Consider the following 18,597-nt stretch of genomic DNA (forward strand, 5'->3'; position numbering starts at 1 on the left):
AAAATATTACTTATATCTTAATATTTTACTTAAGTTATTTCAATTAATCTGGTTATTTAAATCTTTCAATATATCATTAACTCGATTAACTTAAACTAGCCAAAAATAAGTAATAACTAATATGTATTTCTTAATTTAATGCTCAATGTTCAATTACTTTATTTGTACTTAAAATATGTGTTGAATTCTAAGCCCGTGGAAAATCAAACTCAATCCCTCCCTCTAAAATGTGATAGGCATGTTTTTTTTTTCTTTCTTTTTTTGGGTTATAAAACATGAACATTTTTTTTTTCTTTTGTAATTAGAAAAACCTAAAATCCATCTTTAAATTTCAAAAACTAAACACAAATAGAAACTCTCACGATAAATCATATCATATATAATTAAAAAAATATATGGCCATAAAATCAATCTAAATAAATTGAATCACTCCCTATATTATTTATTAAATTTTATTCCATATTCATGAAGAAAAAAAAAATCCTTTGACCTTCCCACTTTACCAATGGCATTAAAGATAAGGAAAAAAAAAACCCATTACATATAATTTAGTTTCCATAAAAACAAACTCTATATATACACAAAACGGTGGTACACTTCATTGTTCATCTTCTTCAAGTGGTTCCAAAATCTTCTAAAAAATTTACAAAAATGTGGACTATTATTCGTGGGATTTTTGTTTTGATGATGATAATATTTGTAAGAGGAAATGAAGGTGAATCTTATAGAAGGATAGGAAGGAAGAAATTTGCATGGAAGACTTTAATTGTTGACAAGAATGGCCATGGAAACTTCTCTACTATTCAAGCTGCCATTGATTCTGTTCCTTCTGACAATAGATTTTGGGTCTCCATCCATATTCGACCTGGTCTTTACAGGTATTTATTATTATATAATTTTGAATTCTTCTTTCCCTAAAGAACCCCTTAATTCGATAGTTGTTAGAAATAGCTACGCATTGTGACAAAAAATATATTAAATAGGGTCTGAGTTTAGTTATTGGGGTTTAGGTCTTTGTTAGGGCAACACTAGTTTGATATTTTGAGGGGTTTGTTATTATTATTATTATTTTGAGTTGATGGGTTGGTTCATCTTCAATTAAGTTGGTAGAGCAAGTGATTTGATTTTCAGTGTAATTATTTTTTAATAACTAGATTATAATATGTCAATTAGGTTTCAATTTTTAAGTAAAAAAGATTGAGGCTATTGAATAATTTTTTTAAAACAGAGATTATAAATACTGATACGCTCCTTTCTTTGTTTTGTTATATGATCATCTTACTTTTGGAACTATTTTCAAAATCTAAGCTACAGTATTGAAAACTGAGGGTGTTTTTGGCTTTGTAATTTAGTTTATTTCAAATTCAAATGTTTGAAAATCAAATCTGTTTTAAGAAATCCAGTGCAATTTCCAAATATATAAATTATGATAATTAACTATTTGGTTTCTAAAATTTGTTTTTCTCTTGCAAGTTTTTGGAAATTTTTTAAAATAAAAAGTAAAAAATCTAATGCTTACTAAATAGTCAATTGAACAGTGATTATATTTGCATCTCATTTCGATTGTTTCCTAAAATAATAACTTTTAGTTTCCGAAATTAACGTACATTAAATTTTATATTATATATACTCTAAGATGTAGAGATTATTACTGAATTTAAAAAGTTTGTAGACAAAAAGTGATCGGTTGAGAATTTAAAAAGTGATTATATTATTGAACAATAATTAGAAAATGGGACGTTGATTTTGCTATATTTCCCTTATTTGTTTTTGTATACAGAGAGAAGGTGAAGATTCCATATGATAAACCATATATAATTTTGAAAGGACATAGAAAAAGAAACACAAAGGTTGTTTGGGATGATCATCTCACTGTTGCTCAAAGCCCTACTTTCACCTCTTCAGCTGATAACATTGTCGTCAAATCCATCTCTTTTGTGGTGAGTAAAACTTTTAATTATATATATATAAAATTCAAAAGATAAAGAAAACTTGATTATACAAATCGTATGTGTGATACCAAATTGTTCGTTGTTAGAATTCTTATAATTATCCATGGAAAAATGGAAATCCAAGAGTTCCAGCAGTGGCAGCAATGATCACAGGCGACAAGTCGTCTTTCTATAGATGTGGTTTCTATGGAGTTCAAGACACATTGTGGGATAATCAAGGACGACATTACTATCATCGTTGCACCATTCAAGGAGCTGTCGACTTTATTTTTGGAGCTGCCCAGTCCATTTTTCAGGTTTTTTTTTTCTTTTCATCCTTACAAATTTGAGTCCTACTTCTTAGTTATTTTAGTATTTGACAAAATACTAAAATGACGTTAGTAAAAATTCAAGGCTAAATTTGTAAAATATTGAAACATAGATACTAAATTGAAAATAATTGTAACCTTCTGAAATTTATAGAGATTTAAAGGTTATTTTTTCTTTATTCAGTTATAAATACAAAGTCAAATGATTTGATAGACAAGGTCATAAGTAGCTATTCACTTGATTTTATCAAGTCTTGCTTTCATTTTAATTAACCATTGAAGTTGTTAAGTTAGGTTGGACTCCATTATCGAAAAATAGTTTTGATGTTGATCATTTTTGTTATAACCTTTCTATATCTAGTCTAATTTTACACCTTTCAATATAATAGACCCCTTAAATGATTTAACTTCACATATTTTGTTTAAAATAGAGTCGTTAAATTGTTCCATATTTCAATATGCATAATAACGAAATGAAAAGAGAAGACTTACAAAACAAAACAAAGTATTTAAGCTAAAGGACTATGCCAATGAATACTCAATAATTTAATTAGTAAGATTCACAGCTAATGTTTTATTATAAATGTAAAAATGTTGGGGGTGATATATACTATCAGGGATGTTCAATATCAGTGGTTGGAGAAGCACTGCTTCCATTAGGGTCTACAAGCTTCATAACAGCACAAGGAAGAACAGATCCAAATGATGCAAATGGTTTTGTATTCAAAGAATGCAATGTGTTTGGGAGTGGGTCAGCATACTTAGGAAGGCCATGGAGGGCTTATTCAAGAGTTATCTTTCACAACTCTAACTTCTCCAACATCATAAACCCTAATGGTTGGGATCCTTGGCATTTTGTTGGTTATGAGTAAGATTCATACATCCTTTATTTTTATTATTCATTCGTTTATAAATCTCCTTTCCACTTTCTTCTTCTATCAAACAAAAAAATATTGTCCTTTTAAATGCATTTTGTTGTAATAGACTTCAAATAAGATGTGACATGATGGGGGGGGGGGGGTGTATTTATGTTTTAATTTATACTTGAATACTATTATTTTTTGAATACTTTAGGCTATTTTATGATATGTTGTTTCATTATTTTAAGGTGGGTACGTATACGAAAAGGATTGATTGGGATTTTGGGGGTTGAAAATGTGGTTTTAAGAGGTTTATTAAGAAATGGGCCTTTTTGGTTTCTTTCTTGGCTTTTGGAGTTAGGATTCCAGATTTCAATCATGGTTTTTTTTCCTTTTTTCTTTTTCTTCTTTTGGCTAATCCTTACTATAACAATGAATATAATTATTATTGTTGACTCATACAATAATAAATTTTGGCTTATCCTAATATCTATCATCTATCTTTTAAAAGTTTAGGGTTTAGTCAATTTATAAATTCTAAATTTCAAATAAAATAAATAAATATTTTACATGTACTAAAAAAAATTTTAGAAATATTTATTAGAAAGAGAAGGAATAGATGTCGTTGAATCTAAGTTGCTTAGGTTTTTTTCTTTTTATACTAAATATTTTTTATTTTCAAAATTCAGGAACCAATTGACTTACGCAGAAAATGATTGTTACGGACCTGGTTCTGACATATCACGTCGTGTCTCGTGGGAAAAGAAGCTAAGTCCGAAAGACATACGGCAATTAACTAGCATGAGTTTTATCGACGTTGAAGGTTGGATCCAAGACCAACCTTGGTTATAAATTTTTTTAACACCTTTATGAATAGTTGTTGATTTTATTTTACTTTTAACTGTTAAATTTATAATTAATCAGGAAAATTTAAAACCCCAATTTAGAAAGTTAATGTTTTCTTACATTTTTTAATTAAATCATATTCAATTAAATGTTTGAATAGTTTACGCAAATCATTACTAATAATGAAAATTTAAATCCAACATAGAACAGTCAATTTTTTTGTAAAACCATATTCAACTAAATGTTTGAATAGTTTACATAAAATTATATAATAAGATAAATATGAGGTGGTATGTTTTCAACCTTTTAATTACTTCTAAACAAAAAAAAAAAGTTTAAATTAATTCATGAAATTGTTCCAAAAAGAAAAGTGAAAATTACACCTTTTGTAATTTGTATTCTAGCTAATGCAATTACCAATATATCCCTTATATACATTTAATCAATGAAATGATTCTCAAATCCTAAATTAAATATTGTTTTGTTTTTAACAAACTAGTGTGGCTTATAAAAATACAATACAACACATACATAATTGCTATTCATATTATACTATAATTAAAATATAAAGTAATGGCTTATAGAAAATCAACAAAATCAATTATTAGTCAAATTATTTTTATTTATTGTCAACATTGAATCATTAAATTATTTATTGCATATGTGCTTTGTTTTCTTTTTCTTTTTCTTTTTTTTTTTTATTAAAAAAATAATATTTAAAATGTTGTTATAAAATGAATGAATTGTATGGTCATTTGCTAATTTATTAACCAAATTAATTGAAAGTCAAAAAACGAAAAGAATAACATATTTAACATTTACATTAAGTATTCTAATAACTATATCTTCCCAAATTTGTACTTTTAATCTCCTCCTTCATTCATATTTGAATTGGTTGTGATTATGTTAAATGCCGCCAAAGACCTAAATCTATGTTTTTCCCTTAACACAAAGGCATACGCAAGGTGTTTCGAATTTGAATGTTTATCCTCAAACGTCTGAAATCGATTCTTGTTCAATTGATCAAATTTCGCCTTTTTTCATCAAGTTCGGTAGCAACTTTTTTGAAGAATTCAGCTGGATTTGGTTTTTGAATTTTGAACGTTGAAATTGAAATGGCATCTACAACAAAACGTCAGCCATTTTGTACGATTTCCTAATTCTCTCTCTTTCCAGCCGTCAATCGCTATTCAAGACTGATCTGGGATTCTCTCAATACGCTTGTATTTTGATTCTCGGCATGTGCTTTGATATGAACACGTATGAATATCTCAATGCTCTGATAAAGTTAGCCATTGAAATTTTTTTTCTTTCTGAAAGTTAACTAGATAATCGGATTTGAACTTCAATGTGGATGAGGAACAAATTCTGACATTATGGATCTTGCAGTCCACGTGTTTGATCAAATGCCTATATGGCAGAACATCGTATTAATTGCCATTGTTTACTATCAATTATGGATATTATTTGCGTTTTTACCGAAATGATTAGATTAGAGATTGGAAAATGCTATTGGTCTAAGGTTGTTGGCATGCAACAAGAATACAGGTGACTACTATCTTGTTACCCAGAATGAAACATCCGAAAACCATACTTCTCTGTTATATATATTACACAATATTAACAAAAACTATGTATAGAGATCAAAAAGGAAAAAGAAAGAAGAACGAAGCCTAGAGAAAAAGAGAGGGACTCTTAACCGTCAAAATGATAATACTCATCTTGTGCCTTAATTGTTGGAGTCACTTTGGTTTTTCACTGAATTCCCAGAGCTTGGATCCTCTTAACCAGTGACAAAGAAGTTGCATTTCTCTGTTTCCAACCTTCTAGGCTCTCTATTTTTTCTTCTATAGTGAAGCATTCGTCATTTCCATCTAATATTTTAACTATCTGCCTCATTTTTGGTCGTGAATCTGGGTTTGAGTGAGTACAGGCGATTCCTAATCTCAACAGTCTCATCAGTTCTTTGTGGTTGTATTCTCCATTCATCCTTATATCAGCAAGCTCTTCCAGTGGCCTTTTTCGGGCGAGGAATTCATGAACTTTCCTCACAAGCAATACTTCTGGCCGTCGAAAATCTACCGCCATTTGCCCAGTGATCACCTCTAGCACCACCACACCAAAGCTGTATATATCAGCTGTCGCTACCGCATCCCCGGAGTCTAAATACTCTGGTGACATGTACCCGAAAATCCCACGAACTGATTTGTTTTTATCTATGGTTACATGATGATTTCCGTGCTCATTTCTTGTTAGGAACTCTGCAAGGGCAAAAGAACTCAGCCTTGGGTTAAGATCGAGATCAAGAATGACAGCCGATGAGGTGATGTTCCTGTGGATGACTTGTTCATCCCATTCCTCATGAAGATAAAGAATTGCAGAAGCCAGAGATTTGATAATGTTGTATCTATGACACCATTGCAAGGCTCTATTGTCTTGGTGGAAAAGCAGGTGGCTCAAGAGACGGTCTGCTGAATAATCATAAACCACAAGCATCTCTCCTTGCTCTGTGCACCACCCTCGAAGCTGTATTAAATTTCTATGGCGAAGCCGGCCCAAGTTAAGGAGTTCGTTTGAGAATCTTTCCCGCAAAGCAGGGCAAGTCTTCATTCCAAGCCGCTTCACTAGAACATGGTGGCTGCTGTCAAGGAAGCCATGGTAGGCAGTTCCGAAGTCGAGCTCTGCCACCCGTTGCGAGTCAGAGAAGTTATTGGTGGCCGAAATGATCTCCTTGAATGATATTACTCTTGGGGTTTCAATCATTTGAATGGTTTTTGATCTGTCAAGAAACCTATCAGAAGAGTTGGTGTAATTGTTCCCATTCTCAGCAGTCATATATATGGTTTCTCCATTGGCTGAAACGAAATCTGAGGAACTAACTGTAATTGTTGTTGCATCTGATCTTGTTGTTGTGGTTCTGCTACTGCTAGTGCTTCTGGTTGTGTTGCCATCGGTAGGGGAAGATAGAGAAATGTATTGAGGATGAGACTGAAACGATGGAAGAGCCGGCAAATTCCCCATCATACCACCTGAAAGAGCTTCCACAACCCATTTCATACTTGGTCTGTACTGTGGGCTCTGGAGCGTACAGAGGAGACCCAAATGGATCAAACGCTCCATTTCAATCAGATTATAAGACCCATCTGGCAGCCGGTTATCACCGCAGAGCAGCAGCGTGCCGTCGTCCGAGAGTTTTCGAATCCAATCAAGCAACACAATCTGATCATCAGGACATGTAAGGTCCACCGCCCGCCGACCAGAGACCACCTCGAGAACCACAATACCAAAGCTGAAAACATCAGATTTTGCAGTGGCAATGCTTCTTCTCTGAAAACTCTCCGGTGGGAGATACCCAATTGTGCCGCCAATTTTGGTGGTTTCCACGAGCCGGAACTGGTGGTGACCCATCGACGGCACCCTGTTCTGGTATTCCAATTCATGTTCCAACCACCTTGCCAACCCAAAATCACCAAGCCTAGCATTGTAATTGGAATCAAGCATCACGTTGCTGGTTTTAACATCTCTATGAATGATTTGAGTCTCTAATTGCTCATGAAGATAGAAGAGAGCGGCAGCCAAACCACTCACAATCTTCATCCTCTGTTTCCAACTCAGATCCGTCCCGCCATTCTCTATCCGCCGGAAAAGTGCTCTATCTAAACTTCGGTTGGGCATATAATCGTAAACAAGAAACAGTTGGTCTTCATGAACACACCAACCACGAAGCCGAACAAGATTCCGATGCCGGAGATGAGCCACCGCCACCAGCTCCGCCACAAAGGTCTTCTCAAACTTCTCCCCTTTTTCAGCCAAACATTTCACAGCCACCACAGTTCCATCACTAGGCAAGTATGCTCTGTAAACCTTCCCAAATCCACCGCTGCCGAGAATTTCCTCTGCACTGAATCCTTTGGTCCCTATATAGAGCTCTGCAAAACTAAAGATTCTGGGATTGTCGCCTCCGACTTTCTCCGAAAGCTGTACTCCGTCAGTGTCGTGAAAATCAAACGGTGTCGGTTTTCTGGGTCTACCCCCGTAGCAACAAGAATTAACCCATTTCAGGCTGTGGAATTTGAAGAGACAATCTCGTAGAAAGGTTTGAAATTGAGACCAACAATCTCGATTGTGATGTTTGTTTTGTTGTTTGTTGGTATTCTGGTTGGGTTTTTGTAGGTGATCTTCACGATCAAGTGGCTGGACTTCATCGAAATCCGCCGGTAGAAGTAAACAGAGACGGTTCAGCTGCATATTTGGATTAGAGGAAGAAGAAGAGGCAGCAGTGTGGACATGAAGGGGAGTTTTGAGGGAAAGGTTTGAAATCTGGCATATTTGTATTAATTTTGGTTCAAGAAGAAGTAGAAGAAAATAAAAAATAATAATAATTCAAAAGATGTTAGGTTGCATGGTTGAATTGAATGTCATCTAGTAGCCAAATTAGAACCCACCCTTGTCTGTCAAAGATTATCATAATATTATTCTTCTCTTCCTTTTTGTTTACCAAAAAAGTTTTGAAATAAAAATGTATGGAACCTTTACTTTACACATTCCGGATGGTTCACACGTGTGGCGCGCTTATTCGAAGAAAAAGCCTATTCCTTTATGGTCAATTTCAATTATGTAACCTTTATCATATTCAGGTTTTCTCTCTTTTCTCTCTTTCTCTTTTTTTCTTTTTCTTTTTCTTTTTCTTACTACAAACAAATACATACATATAGATATAGATATAGAGCAGACACACAATTTTTGTCTATCTCCACCTACATTCCCTAACCCGATCGGTTTAACTTAAAGACTTGAAAATTCTAATTAAACTATTTAGTTGAAGATAATTGATAATTGTTTTTTTAAAAGATTGCTAAATTAAAAATAAGATGAAAATGTTACGGAGAACACTAATGAATATCCAAATTCGATGGAGATTCAAGTGTTTTTTTAGTACAAATTAGGGTTTGGTATATACTTATATGCTAATTAAGTTAATGTTGACAACTAAGCATCTACGAATTATGTGGAGAAACATCTACGAATTATGTGGAGATCTGACACGTATCTCCCTCACATCATTAGTTTTTGTATTTTAATATTAATTTGGAAGTTTTATATTATAATATATATTAAATAATGCTTAATTTTAAACAAAGTATGGTTGTAGTGTAGCGGTTGTGCTTTCACTTATAAAATTTTTAAATTTGCCACTGAAACTAACGTGTTATTTTTGGTTAACTTGAGAAAAAAATAGAACCATCCAAACAATATGTATTCTATATCATATTAATTAATATATAATACATGAAGTTTCCATTTTAAGAAGGAAAAGAAAATGTTATTAAGTAAGTAGTATGATATTCTTAAAAAAGAGACCATATGAGAAAAGAAAAAGAATAATAATATTGAAAGAGGGAAAGAAAAGGGTGGAAGGGAATTATGAAGGTCAAGAAAATGGATATACACATTGTTATTATCCTTAAAATAAGAAAATTATAGTTTTGATTTGTATATCTTAGTTTTAAATAAAATGGAAGCTTCGTAGTATTACACATTTACAAGTCCCATCCTTCCATATAAAAAACCTTTTTTTTTTTTTTTTTTTTAATTTTGGAAACTTAAAAAACCAATTAATCAATTAATTTTGGAGGAGAAAAAGGGAAGCAATGCATGGACTGGACCACGGCTAACCTCACCACCTCACCCGCCTGTCACGTACTATCCGCCAATACGCCAATCACGCTTCAATCAGAACCATTCTTAGCGTGAGAGATGACTGTCACCAAAACCTCCCATAACTGTCACAGTCCCTTAACTTTTTTTTTTTCTTTTATTTTATTATACTTATAATTAATTATCATCTCAATATATATATATATATATATATATATATATATATATATATATATATATATATATATATATATATATATATATATATATATATCACATCAAATTATTTTATTGATTTTCATTTTGGATTCAAATAATTTGGGGGAGAAATTTCAAACGGTGGACAACTTTAATTTATACATATCTGTTTAACAATATAGTAACTTTGATAAAGCATAAGACAAAAAAAATTCATAAAATTTTATTTTTAATTTTCTACTCCTTTATTATTTTGTCTCATACTATTATTCAAATTATAAAAAAAAAATGATTATTTGGTCGTGTATGAAACTTACTGTTGTTTTTTGTCTTGTATTTTTGGATTTTTTTCTCCTTATGTTTTACAACTAAAAATATAGATATGTTTTTTATAACTACTTATATTTTTCTCTTTTTATGAGAATGAAAAAAAAATCGTTTCATAACTATTTCTTATTTTGGAGAATATTATTCTCTTAATTTTTTTTTTTTATTTTATAGTTTAATATGATTTAGTTATATCATATAAAAATATTAAAAATATATTAAAATGAATAAAGAATAATTATCTGAAATTTAAACATGGCGTAATATACAAATAAGTGTTGAAGCAAAATTAATAACAATAATACAATTGTTTTTATCCTTCAAATAATGTTGTCTGAGATTCAACACTACAAAGGAAAGCTATATAGATGTTTAAGTGAACAAAATTTGTTTATTTATAAAAAAGAACAAAATTTATACATTTCCAAGATTGGATTATGTTTAGCTGTACTCTATTAAAATTAAAAATTAATATAATATATAAATAAATATGAATATAAAATATTCTTTAAATTTAAAATTAATAATATAAAAAAGAATATTATTAAAACGATCCCTTCAAGAGTTATTATTGAATTAATAAAATGAACGATAAGTGGATAGGACGATTTTGAAGCTATGAAAAGTGAGTGAGGTTAGAATTAAAATGAGGTAAGAATTCCTAATCCAACTTAAGTTAGAAGTATATCAAATAGGTTAACTTAATTATTATTGAGTTGATCATTTTTAAGTGATGGCCTTGACCTGTATTTAAATTAAATGGTGCAGGTGGTACAGTTGAAGCATCCTATCATAATCAATGCAAAAATTATTTTAAAGTTTTTGAAAATTCATTTCTTCCATCATATAATAATATCACACAACTTTTTGACCTCATTGTTATTATTATTATAAAAATATGGATTAATCGAATGGTTGATCAATTATATATATAAAAAAACTTACCCTACGTGCAAACACAGAAAAAGAAGAATCTTATAGTATACTTTATACCAACATGAATAAAGCTCTAAAGGAGTTCATACATGAAGGCTCATCAAATTCATGAAAAAATTAATCGAAACATATATAACCCTTAAAAAGAAAATTGATTTGGATTTAAGAAACTTTAAAATCATTATTACATTGTTCTAATTAGTCACGTTGTTCTGATTAGTCATAAATGAATATTATTATTATTATCATATATTTATACACTTAGCCCACATAATTGTAATTAGGTCTTCATTTAACTTTGTTCTTTTTTCTATTTTTTAGTTTATTTCGAAATCGTTTCTTAAGATATTAATTATAAACTATTTTGAACATAGTTTTGAGATTTGACTCTCAATTATTGTTTTAGTGTGAAAAACACAAAAACGTGAATAAAATTATTTTTAAAAAAGATTTAAGAATTAAAATAGTTGGTATCTATATAGGACATGATCATATTTTATCATATTTGTAAATGTTTTATTCATTTTTTTTAATGTTTTTTCCTTTTATGAAGCTAGTTTTCTTTTATTAACTTATTGGTTTCTATCTATTATGTAATTCACTGTATTTATATAGTACATTAATATACACAAAATCAAGACAACCATTATTTGAGCTAACATAAAATGCATATATGAGATAATTTTGTTGAAAATTGTTTCCTATAATATAAAAAGAAACATGATAACAATTTGACAAATGTTTGCAAAAATGTGTACGACGACGGTAACTATTTGTAATGTATAACCAAACGGTTGTTATTTATATCTATTATAACTATTTGTTAAATACATTTTTTTTTTTTTAGGAATAGTTAAAAATGGAATTTGAACAAGATATTTATATTTTTGGGGACATTTGTTTTTTATTGATTTTTTTTTGTTTGCTTGATAGGTAAATAGTTTAATTTATTATTATTATTATTGAAAAAGACCTTTTTCTTTTCTGAAAATATAGGTGAAGAAGTCGAAAATAGAATTTGATATGTGTGTGTGTGTGTGTGTGTGTAAATTAAATTAAGGTGCTGTACTTTAATTAGCATTTAATGTTTTATGTTAAAAAATGCTTTTTGTTAGTTGAGAGCTGGAGTTCGGTTACCTACTCTTCATGTCTATATATATATATTTTTCTTTTATGGAAAATATATTGGTTCCTTTAATTATACAAAGAGACATTTGTCTTTACTCTTAGTGGGAGAGTTAGATGGAGGAATTTCAATATACCTTTATTCATTTTTGTCTTTTCCTCCTCAAAATATGTTTTTTTTAATTAATTAAATAAATAAATAAATAAAACTTTGGTTGGAAATTTTTTATTCATTAGATTAATAAGAAGAAGAAAAACAAAATAAATGTCTTATAGTAAGAATTTCACTTTCGATAGAACGACATTCAACTTAAAACAATAATGCATTTTGGATCTTAATTTTTTTTAGTACAACTTAATGCATTTTGGTGTATGATTTAATTTTTTATTGTTTGTTAATTTTAAAAATATAACACTTTTATCTTTCAATTTTAACTTAAGCTATCATTTAGTTTTGGGTTTTAAATTTTACTCTTTATTCTTAATCAACCCCTAAACCTTTTAATCCTTTCCTGTCTTCTATTATTAACCGATTTAAATAATTTGGTCAATTATAATAAGATCAAAATATAATATAGAGTAAGCTCGAAATATCATACGTAGTTATTTTGTTTTCAATTTCTTTGTAGAGTTTCTATTTGAGTTCTATGAATATACTACATGTTCAATTTATAGGATAGTTTTATACTTATATTACCTTCTTCGAGAGGCGATTGCGCATAAGGTAATAGATTTGGGAGAATAATCCATTTTTCTTCTCTTCTTGCCTTGTCTCTCGTACTCTTTCACTCTCTAAAGTTTCAAAACAAGTACTTTAGTCCCTCATGTGCAAAGAGTTAACTTTGAGTTAACGGAATGCTTGTTAGACCATTATGTGATGATGTGGATGCAAATTATATTGATAACATGTTAGTTATGTTTTGATTCGTTGACAAATGAATTACAAATTAATTTTAACAACTATAAAATGTTAAAATATACGATAAAACCTGATGAATCAATTGATTCGTATGTCAAACACATCAAAGAAACCAAAGACAAGCTTGCTAATGTTTCTACAAAGGTTGATGAAGATGATCTATATATAGATCTACACCCTAAATGGACTTCTGAGAGAGTATAACTCCGTTCGTACATCGATGCGCACAAGATCCGCATCAATCTCCTACTCCAAATTACATGTTCTTCTCAAATCCGAAGAAGTTGCAATTGAAAAGAAGCCAAACGAGCAAACGTTGCAATCCAGGCCGCTGTAATGGTTGCTAATCAGAACTCAAATTTTTGAGCAAATGGAAATAATCAACAAACCAGTCACCAAAACCATTGAGGGAGAGGACACAACAATAATAACGATCGAAACTCAGGGAGAGGTCAATCAAACAAAATTTTCACCAATCAAGGAAGAGGTTGTGCTCATCCCAACAATTCTGAACATTTTAGAAATCGAATCATAAAATTTCAAATTTGCATAAATCTTGGACACTCTGCTCTTGACTGTTACATCAACACGAACTTCATTTACCAAAGTAGACATCCTCCACATCAACTTGTAGCAATGATCACCACACAAAACACTCAATTTGTTACAAATCAAAGCACTCCTTCCAACATCTTGACTCACCTTATTCTGGATGCAATGCACACCTCACCCAGATTTTGGAAATCTCTCTATGTCTAGTGAACATAATGGTGAAGAGAAAATCTTAGTTGGTAGTGAGCAATCTATTCCAATATCTCACAAGGGTTGTGGCAAAATCCCTTACTCTTCAATCTCATCATTCCTCTTAAATGATGTTTTATATGTCCCTAACATTTCCCATAATCTTTTGTTTGTTAATCGATTATGCAAACCCAATAATTGTTACATTGTTTTCTATGCTGACAAATTTACCATTCAGGACAAAACTACTAACAATCATTTATTCCAAGGACCTAGCGTTAATGACCTCTACCGAATCACGTTAAGCTACACATCCACTACCTTCACCAAACCTATCCCAGAAAATTCACACGTTGCTTATGTTGGAATACAATCATCTCATATACCTTCACTCTATAGAACAACAGATTAGGTCATCCTCATCTTCAAACACTAAATCTTGTTACTCGCCACTTAAATCTAACTTCTTGTTCAAAATCATGTGTTTGTGAATTCTGCTTGTATGAAAAAATGCATAAACTCTCTTTCCCCACTCACAAACTTAGCCTACTTTTCCATTAAAACTACTTCATAGTGATGTATGGGGCCATATGCCCTTGAAATATCAATAAACGGCTACAAATACTATGTTTTCTTTGTTGATGATCTATCCAAATACAGTAGGATCTTTCCCATTGTTAAAAAAAATCTGATGTTACATGTTATTTTTCAAAAATTTAAACTACTTATTAAAAAAAAACTAAAATTAGTATTCAAAATAACAATAATATTGTAGGTTGAACCCTAGAAACCAAATAGAAAAACTATATATATATATATATATATATATATATATATATATATATATATATATATATATATATATACTCTTTCCTATTTTAGAACATTATTATCGATATAAAATAATCTTTTTAATAACTTGGATTTTAAAATGTGGTAGTCTTGGTAAATCTCGAGGTTTTAATTTTACGAAAAATTCAATGAAAATATTAATAAAATGTTGATTTTATGGATATTTCTGGAAATTATATTATAAAAACAAGAATTTTGAAAACTAAATTTAAATTAGTAAAAATATTTTTATTGTTTTCAAATAAGTAAACATGTCTACTATTTATATTAGGAAAATTATAGTAAATAACAAGATTACCAAAATATTTACAAATATAGCAAAATTTCACATTGTATCAATGATAGATATTGATGGATACTGGTGAATGATAGAAGTTTATCTGTATCTATCACGTCTATTATTGATAAAATTTGAAAATTTGTAATATTTTGGTCTATTATGCTATATTTAAAAATGCCCTTTGTATCATTTATCAATACTATTTTTATGCTTACTTTTGCGTTTCAAGGATTCTACTACAATATAATAAAAATATCAATTCACACGCTCTCATGCGGATATTAAACTTATGAAGACATGAAAATATCAGCATGGTAATAAAAATTTAATAGTATGACTTTACCATCAATTAACCATTTAATTTTTAAAAACATTAATGAAGAAAATTCTTATATTGAGAATTTTCAAAACATAAGTGATGATGTATAAAGAAGAAATTAAGCATCAAGCTGAAATGGAGTGAAAGATTTAAGGTATATTTTATAAGTGAAAATAAGCATAGTTCTAACATTAAAACAAATGAATGAAAGGTTGAGATCAGAGATTTGATTCTTACACTTACCTACCTCCCAGGTTGTTGGTTGAAAAAAAAAGTGGGAAAAGTGAGGGATTTGTTGAGCTAATATACACTAATTAATCATCTAAATCATGTTTGGGTAAATATAATTCAACAAACAAAACCCACTTGAATTTATTTTGAAAATATGATGGGTTTTTTTCTTTACATTTTTTACACCATTATTAATTAAATTTATATAAAAGTAGGCTGACTTTTGTTTTCATTAAGCCATTGACAAAATTAACCAAAATAAAAATAAATAAATTAGGTTTAACTGTTCAACAAATGTTTCTAATTATAAACATTTTGTACGTTTACCCATTTTTCTTTTGAATAATTCTTAGTATGAATTTACCTCTCTTCCCACCAAATAAGTTTGAAATTTTTATTACAAAATTAAACTCTTTAGATCTTTCTCTTGCAGATTTTAATTTCTTCTTGACATTTGTATTCCTTTATCTCAATATCCTTCCATCTTAATTACATAATGGGCTAAAAAAGGCCTTTTAAGTCGTAAGCAATTGAAATAAGAACAATATAAACAATATAATAGAGAAAATAATTAATAGCAATTCACCTATGTGTTACAAATAATCTTTATAACCTCTATGCATAGAATCGTGAGAATAATAACTACAACATCAAATATAAGGAAGGAGACACAAAACCAAACATAAAGAAGGAGACAAGGAAAGTTGTAGAAATTGATGGAACGTTAGCGAATAAACTTGTAATCTAATAAGATTATGGACATCTCATAACATTCAAATGTAATTTAGGATATTCTTAATAAAATCAATGTTTTATTATTATTATTAAATTTACAATATTGTTGTAGGGTAAAAAAAAAAGTTGAAATTGTAGAGAGAGAGAGAGAGAAATATTTGTTTTGAGTTGAATTAGTTTGAGGTGTTTTCCAAAACTAGCTAAATTAGAAATTTTCTCACAAATTAATGAGTTGAAACACAACCAAATAAACTTCTCACAAAGAAAAAACCAACAAATCAAAATATTTTAAGTTTGTGTTTCTTTTAAACCTAAAAAGAATGATTAAAAAAAAACTAATTTAAGTTCACATCAAAGTTCGAAATTGTTGTGTTTATTTGACGCTATATTTCATTGAAGTTATTTTTACTTTAATTGAAGTTTATCTTTTATCCAACTGAAAGATACGGTGGTGAGATTCAATCTTTTTTAAGCATTAGAAGTTGATAGTTTCTCAAGATTTTGTTCTTGATTACAGCGTGTTACGGTGGTGAGATTCAATCTTTTTTAAGCATTAGAAGTTGATAGTTTCTCAAGATTTTGTTCTTGATTACAGCGTGTCGGATGAGATTATATTTATATGTCGTGTTCCTCGGGATTTTGTCCTTGATTACAGCATGCAGATTATTAACGTTACAAAGATTACACTACTCCAATTATGGAGTAAATTATGACTGCATTCAACACAAATATCTTCGACGATCCATCCGGGTAAGAGAAACTCCTTCTCATCTCAAAGAGTACCATTGTTTTTCTACTATCATGTCCTTAGATGAGCCTTCCTCATATAAGGAAGCCAGTACTAACCACTTGTGGCAGCAAGCAATGAATGATGAACTTCAAGCCTTAAAGAAAGCTCATACTTGGGACTATGTTGATTTACCTCCTGGAAAGAAACCTATTGGCTGTAAGTGGATTTTTAAAATAAAAACACACTCTGATGGCTCTATTGAATGTTGCAAAGCACGACTTGTTGCTAAAGATTATTCTCAGGAATATGGCATTGATTATGAAGAAACATTCGCTCCCGTAGCTCGAATGACGTCTGTTCGTAGTTTTTTAGCCATTGCTGTTGCAAAACAATGGCCACTTCTTCAAATGGATGTTAAACATGCGTTTCTAAATGGAACCCTATCCAAAGAAGTCTACATGAAACCACCACCTGGCACTACCCTACCACCGTAGAAAGTATGTTTCCTTCGTCGTGCTCTCTACGGTCTCAAACAAGCTCCTCGAGCTTGGTTTGCAACATTTAGCTCCACTATTACTCAACTTGGGTTCACCTCTAGTTCTCATGATTTTGCCTTATTTACTCGTTAGACATCTAATGGTATTGTTCTCCTTCTGTTATATGTTGATGATATGATCATTACAGATGATGACCCTCAAGCCATATCTGATTTGCAATGTTACCTGGGTAAGCATTTTGAGATGAAAGACTTAGGCAATCTCAGCTATTTCCTTGGTCTTGAGATCTCCTCATCACCTAGTGGCTACTATCTATCTCAAGCAAAATATGCTTCTGACCTCCTTAGTCGATCTAGTATTACTGATTCAGCGATGTTCTCAACACCTCTAGATCCAAATGTGCGCTCACCCCTTTTGATGGTGTTCCTCTTGATGATCCCACTTTGTATCGACAACTGGTTGGTAGCCTAATTTACTTAACTGTGATCCGTCTTGATATTGCATATGTGGTTCACATTGTTAGTCAGTTCATAGTTGCTCCTCGTACAATACACTTCACTGCCGTCCTTCGCATTCTTCGTTCCATTAAAGGTACTTTGGGCCATGGTCTACAGTTCTCCTCCCAATCTTCCCTAGTTCTCTCCAGCTTCTCTAATGTTGACTGGGCTGAAGATCCTACAGACAAACGGTCTACCACTGGTTATTGTTTCTATCTAGGTGATGCCCTTATCTCCTGGCGAAGCAAGAAACAATCTGTTGTTTTCCGTTCCAGCACAGAGTCTGAATATCGTGCACTAGTTGATGCCACTTCAGAATTACTATGGCTTCGTTGGTTTCTTACTGATATGGGGGCACCACAGACATCACCCACCATTCTTCATTGTGATAATCGTAGTGCTATTCAGATTGCACATAATAATGTGTTCCATGAACGAACAAAACACATTGAGAATGATTGTCACTTTGTTCGCCATCACCTCCAGAGCAACACTCTCCATCTCTAATCCATCTCCACCACTGATCAACCTGCAGATATCTTCACCAAAGCTCATCATTCTCCTCGTTTCACCCAGTTACTTCACA

General features: G+C 30.8%; 2 protein-coding genes across 2 annotated transcripts; one reads left to right on the forward strand and one right to left on the reverse strand.

Annotated features, from left to right (window-relative positions):
* The first annotated feature begins 651 nt into the window (after window positions 1–651).
* On the forward strand, window positions 652–4,000 carry LOC103497005 (probable pectinesterase 29). Its single transcript, XM_008459054.2, has 5 exons — window positions 652–878; window positions 1,781–1,940; window positions 2,039–2,248; window positions 2,878–3,128; window positions 3,810–4,000. Exons 1-5 carry the CDS (start codon window positions 652–654, stop codon window positions 3,970–3,972), a joined length of 1,011 nt encoding a protein of 336 aa, XP_008457276.1. The 3' UTR covers window positions 3,973–4,000.
* A 1,539-nt stretch (window positions 4,001–5,539) lies between these two features.
* On the reverse strand, window positions 5,540–8,501 carry LOC103496970 (receptor like protein kinase S.2). Its single transcript, XM_008459024.3, has one exon. The coding sequence runs from the start codon at window positions 8,212–8,214 to the stop codon at window positions 5,722–5,724; it is 2,493 nt and encodes an 830-aa protein (XP_008457246.1). The 5' UTR covers window positions 8,215–8,501; the 3' UTR covers window positions 5,540–5,721.
* Window positions 8,502–18,597: the final 10,096 nt, after the last annotated feature.

This window comes from Cucumis melo, chromosome 5 (assembly GCF_025177605.1).
Source record: "Cucumis melo cultivar AY chromosome 5, USDA_Cmelo_AY_1.0, whole genome shotgun sequence".
NCBI classification, from domain to species: domain Eukaryota; kingdom Viridiplantae; phylum Streptophyta; class Magnoliopsida; order Cucurbitales; family Cucurbitaceae; genus Cucumis; species Cucumis melo.

Bases quoted from the DNA above. Each gene is read 5' to 3' on its own strand.
- LOC103497005 (XM_008459054.2), top strand. From the start codon at position 652: ATGTGGACTATTATTCGTGGGATTTTTGTTTTGATGATGATAATATTT. The intron at 879-1,780 runs GTATTTATTATT...TTTTGTATACAG, and splicing joins ATTCGACCTGGTCTTTACAG to AGAGAAGGTGAAGATTCCAT. The intron at 3,129-3,809 runs GTAAGATTCATA...TTCAAAATTCAG, and splicing joins TGGCATTTTGTTGGTTATGA to GAACCAATTGACTTACGCAG.
- LOC103496970 (XM_008459024.3), bottom strand. From the start codon at position 8,214: ATGCAGCTGAACCGTCTCTGTTTACTTCTACCGGCGGATTTCGATGAA.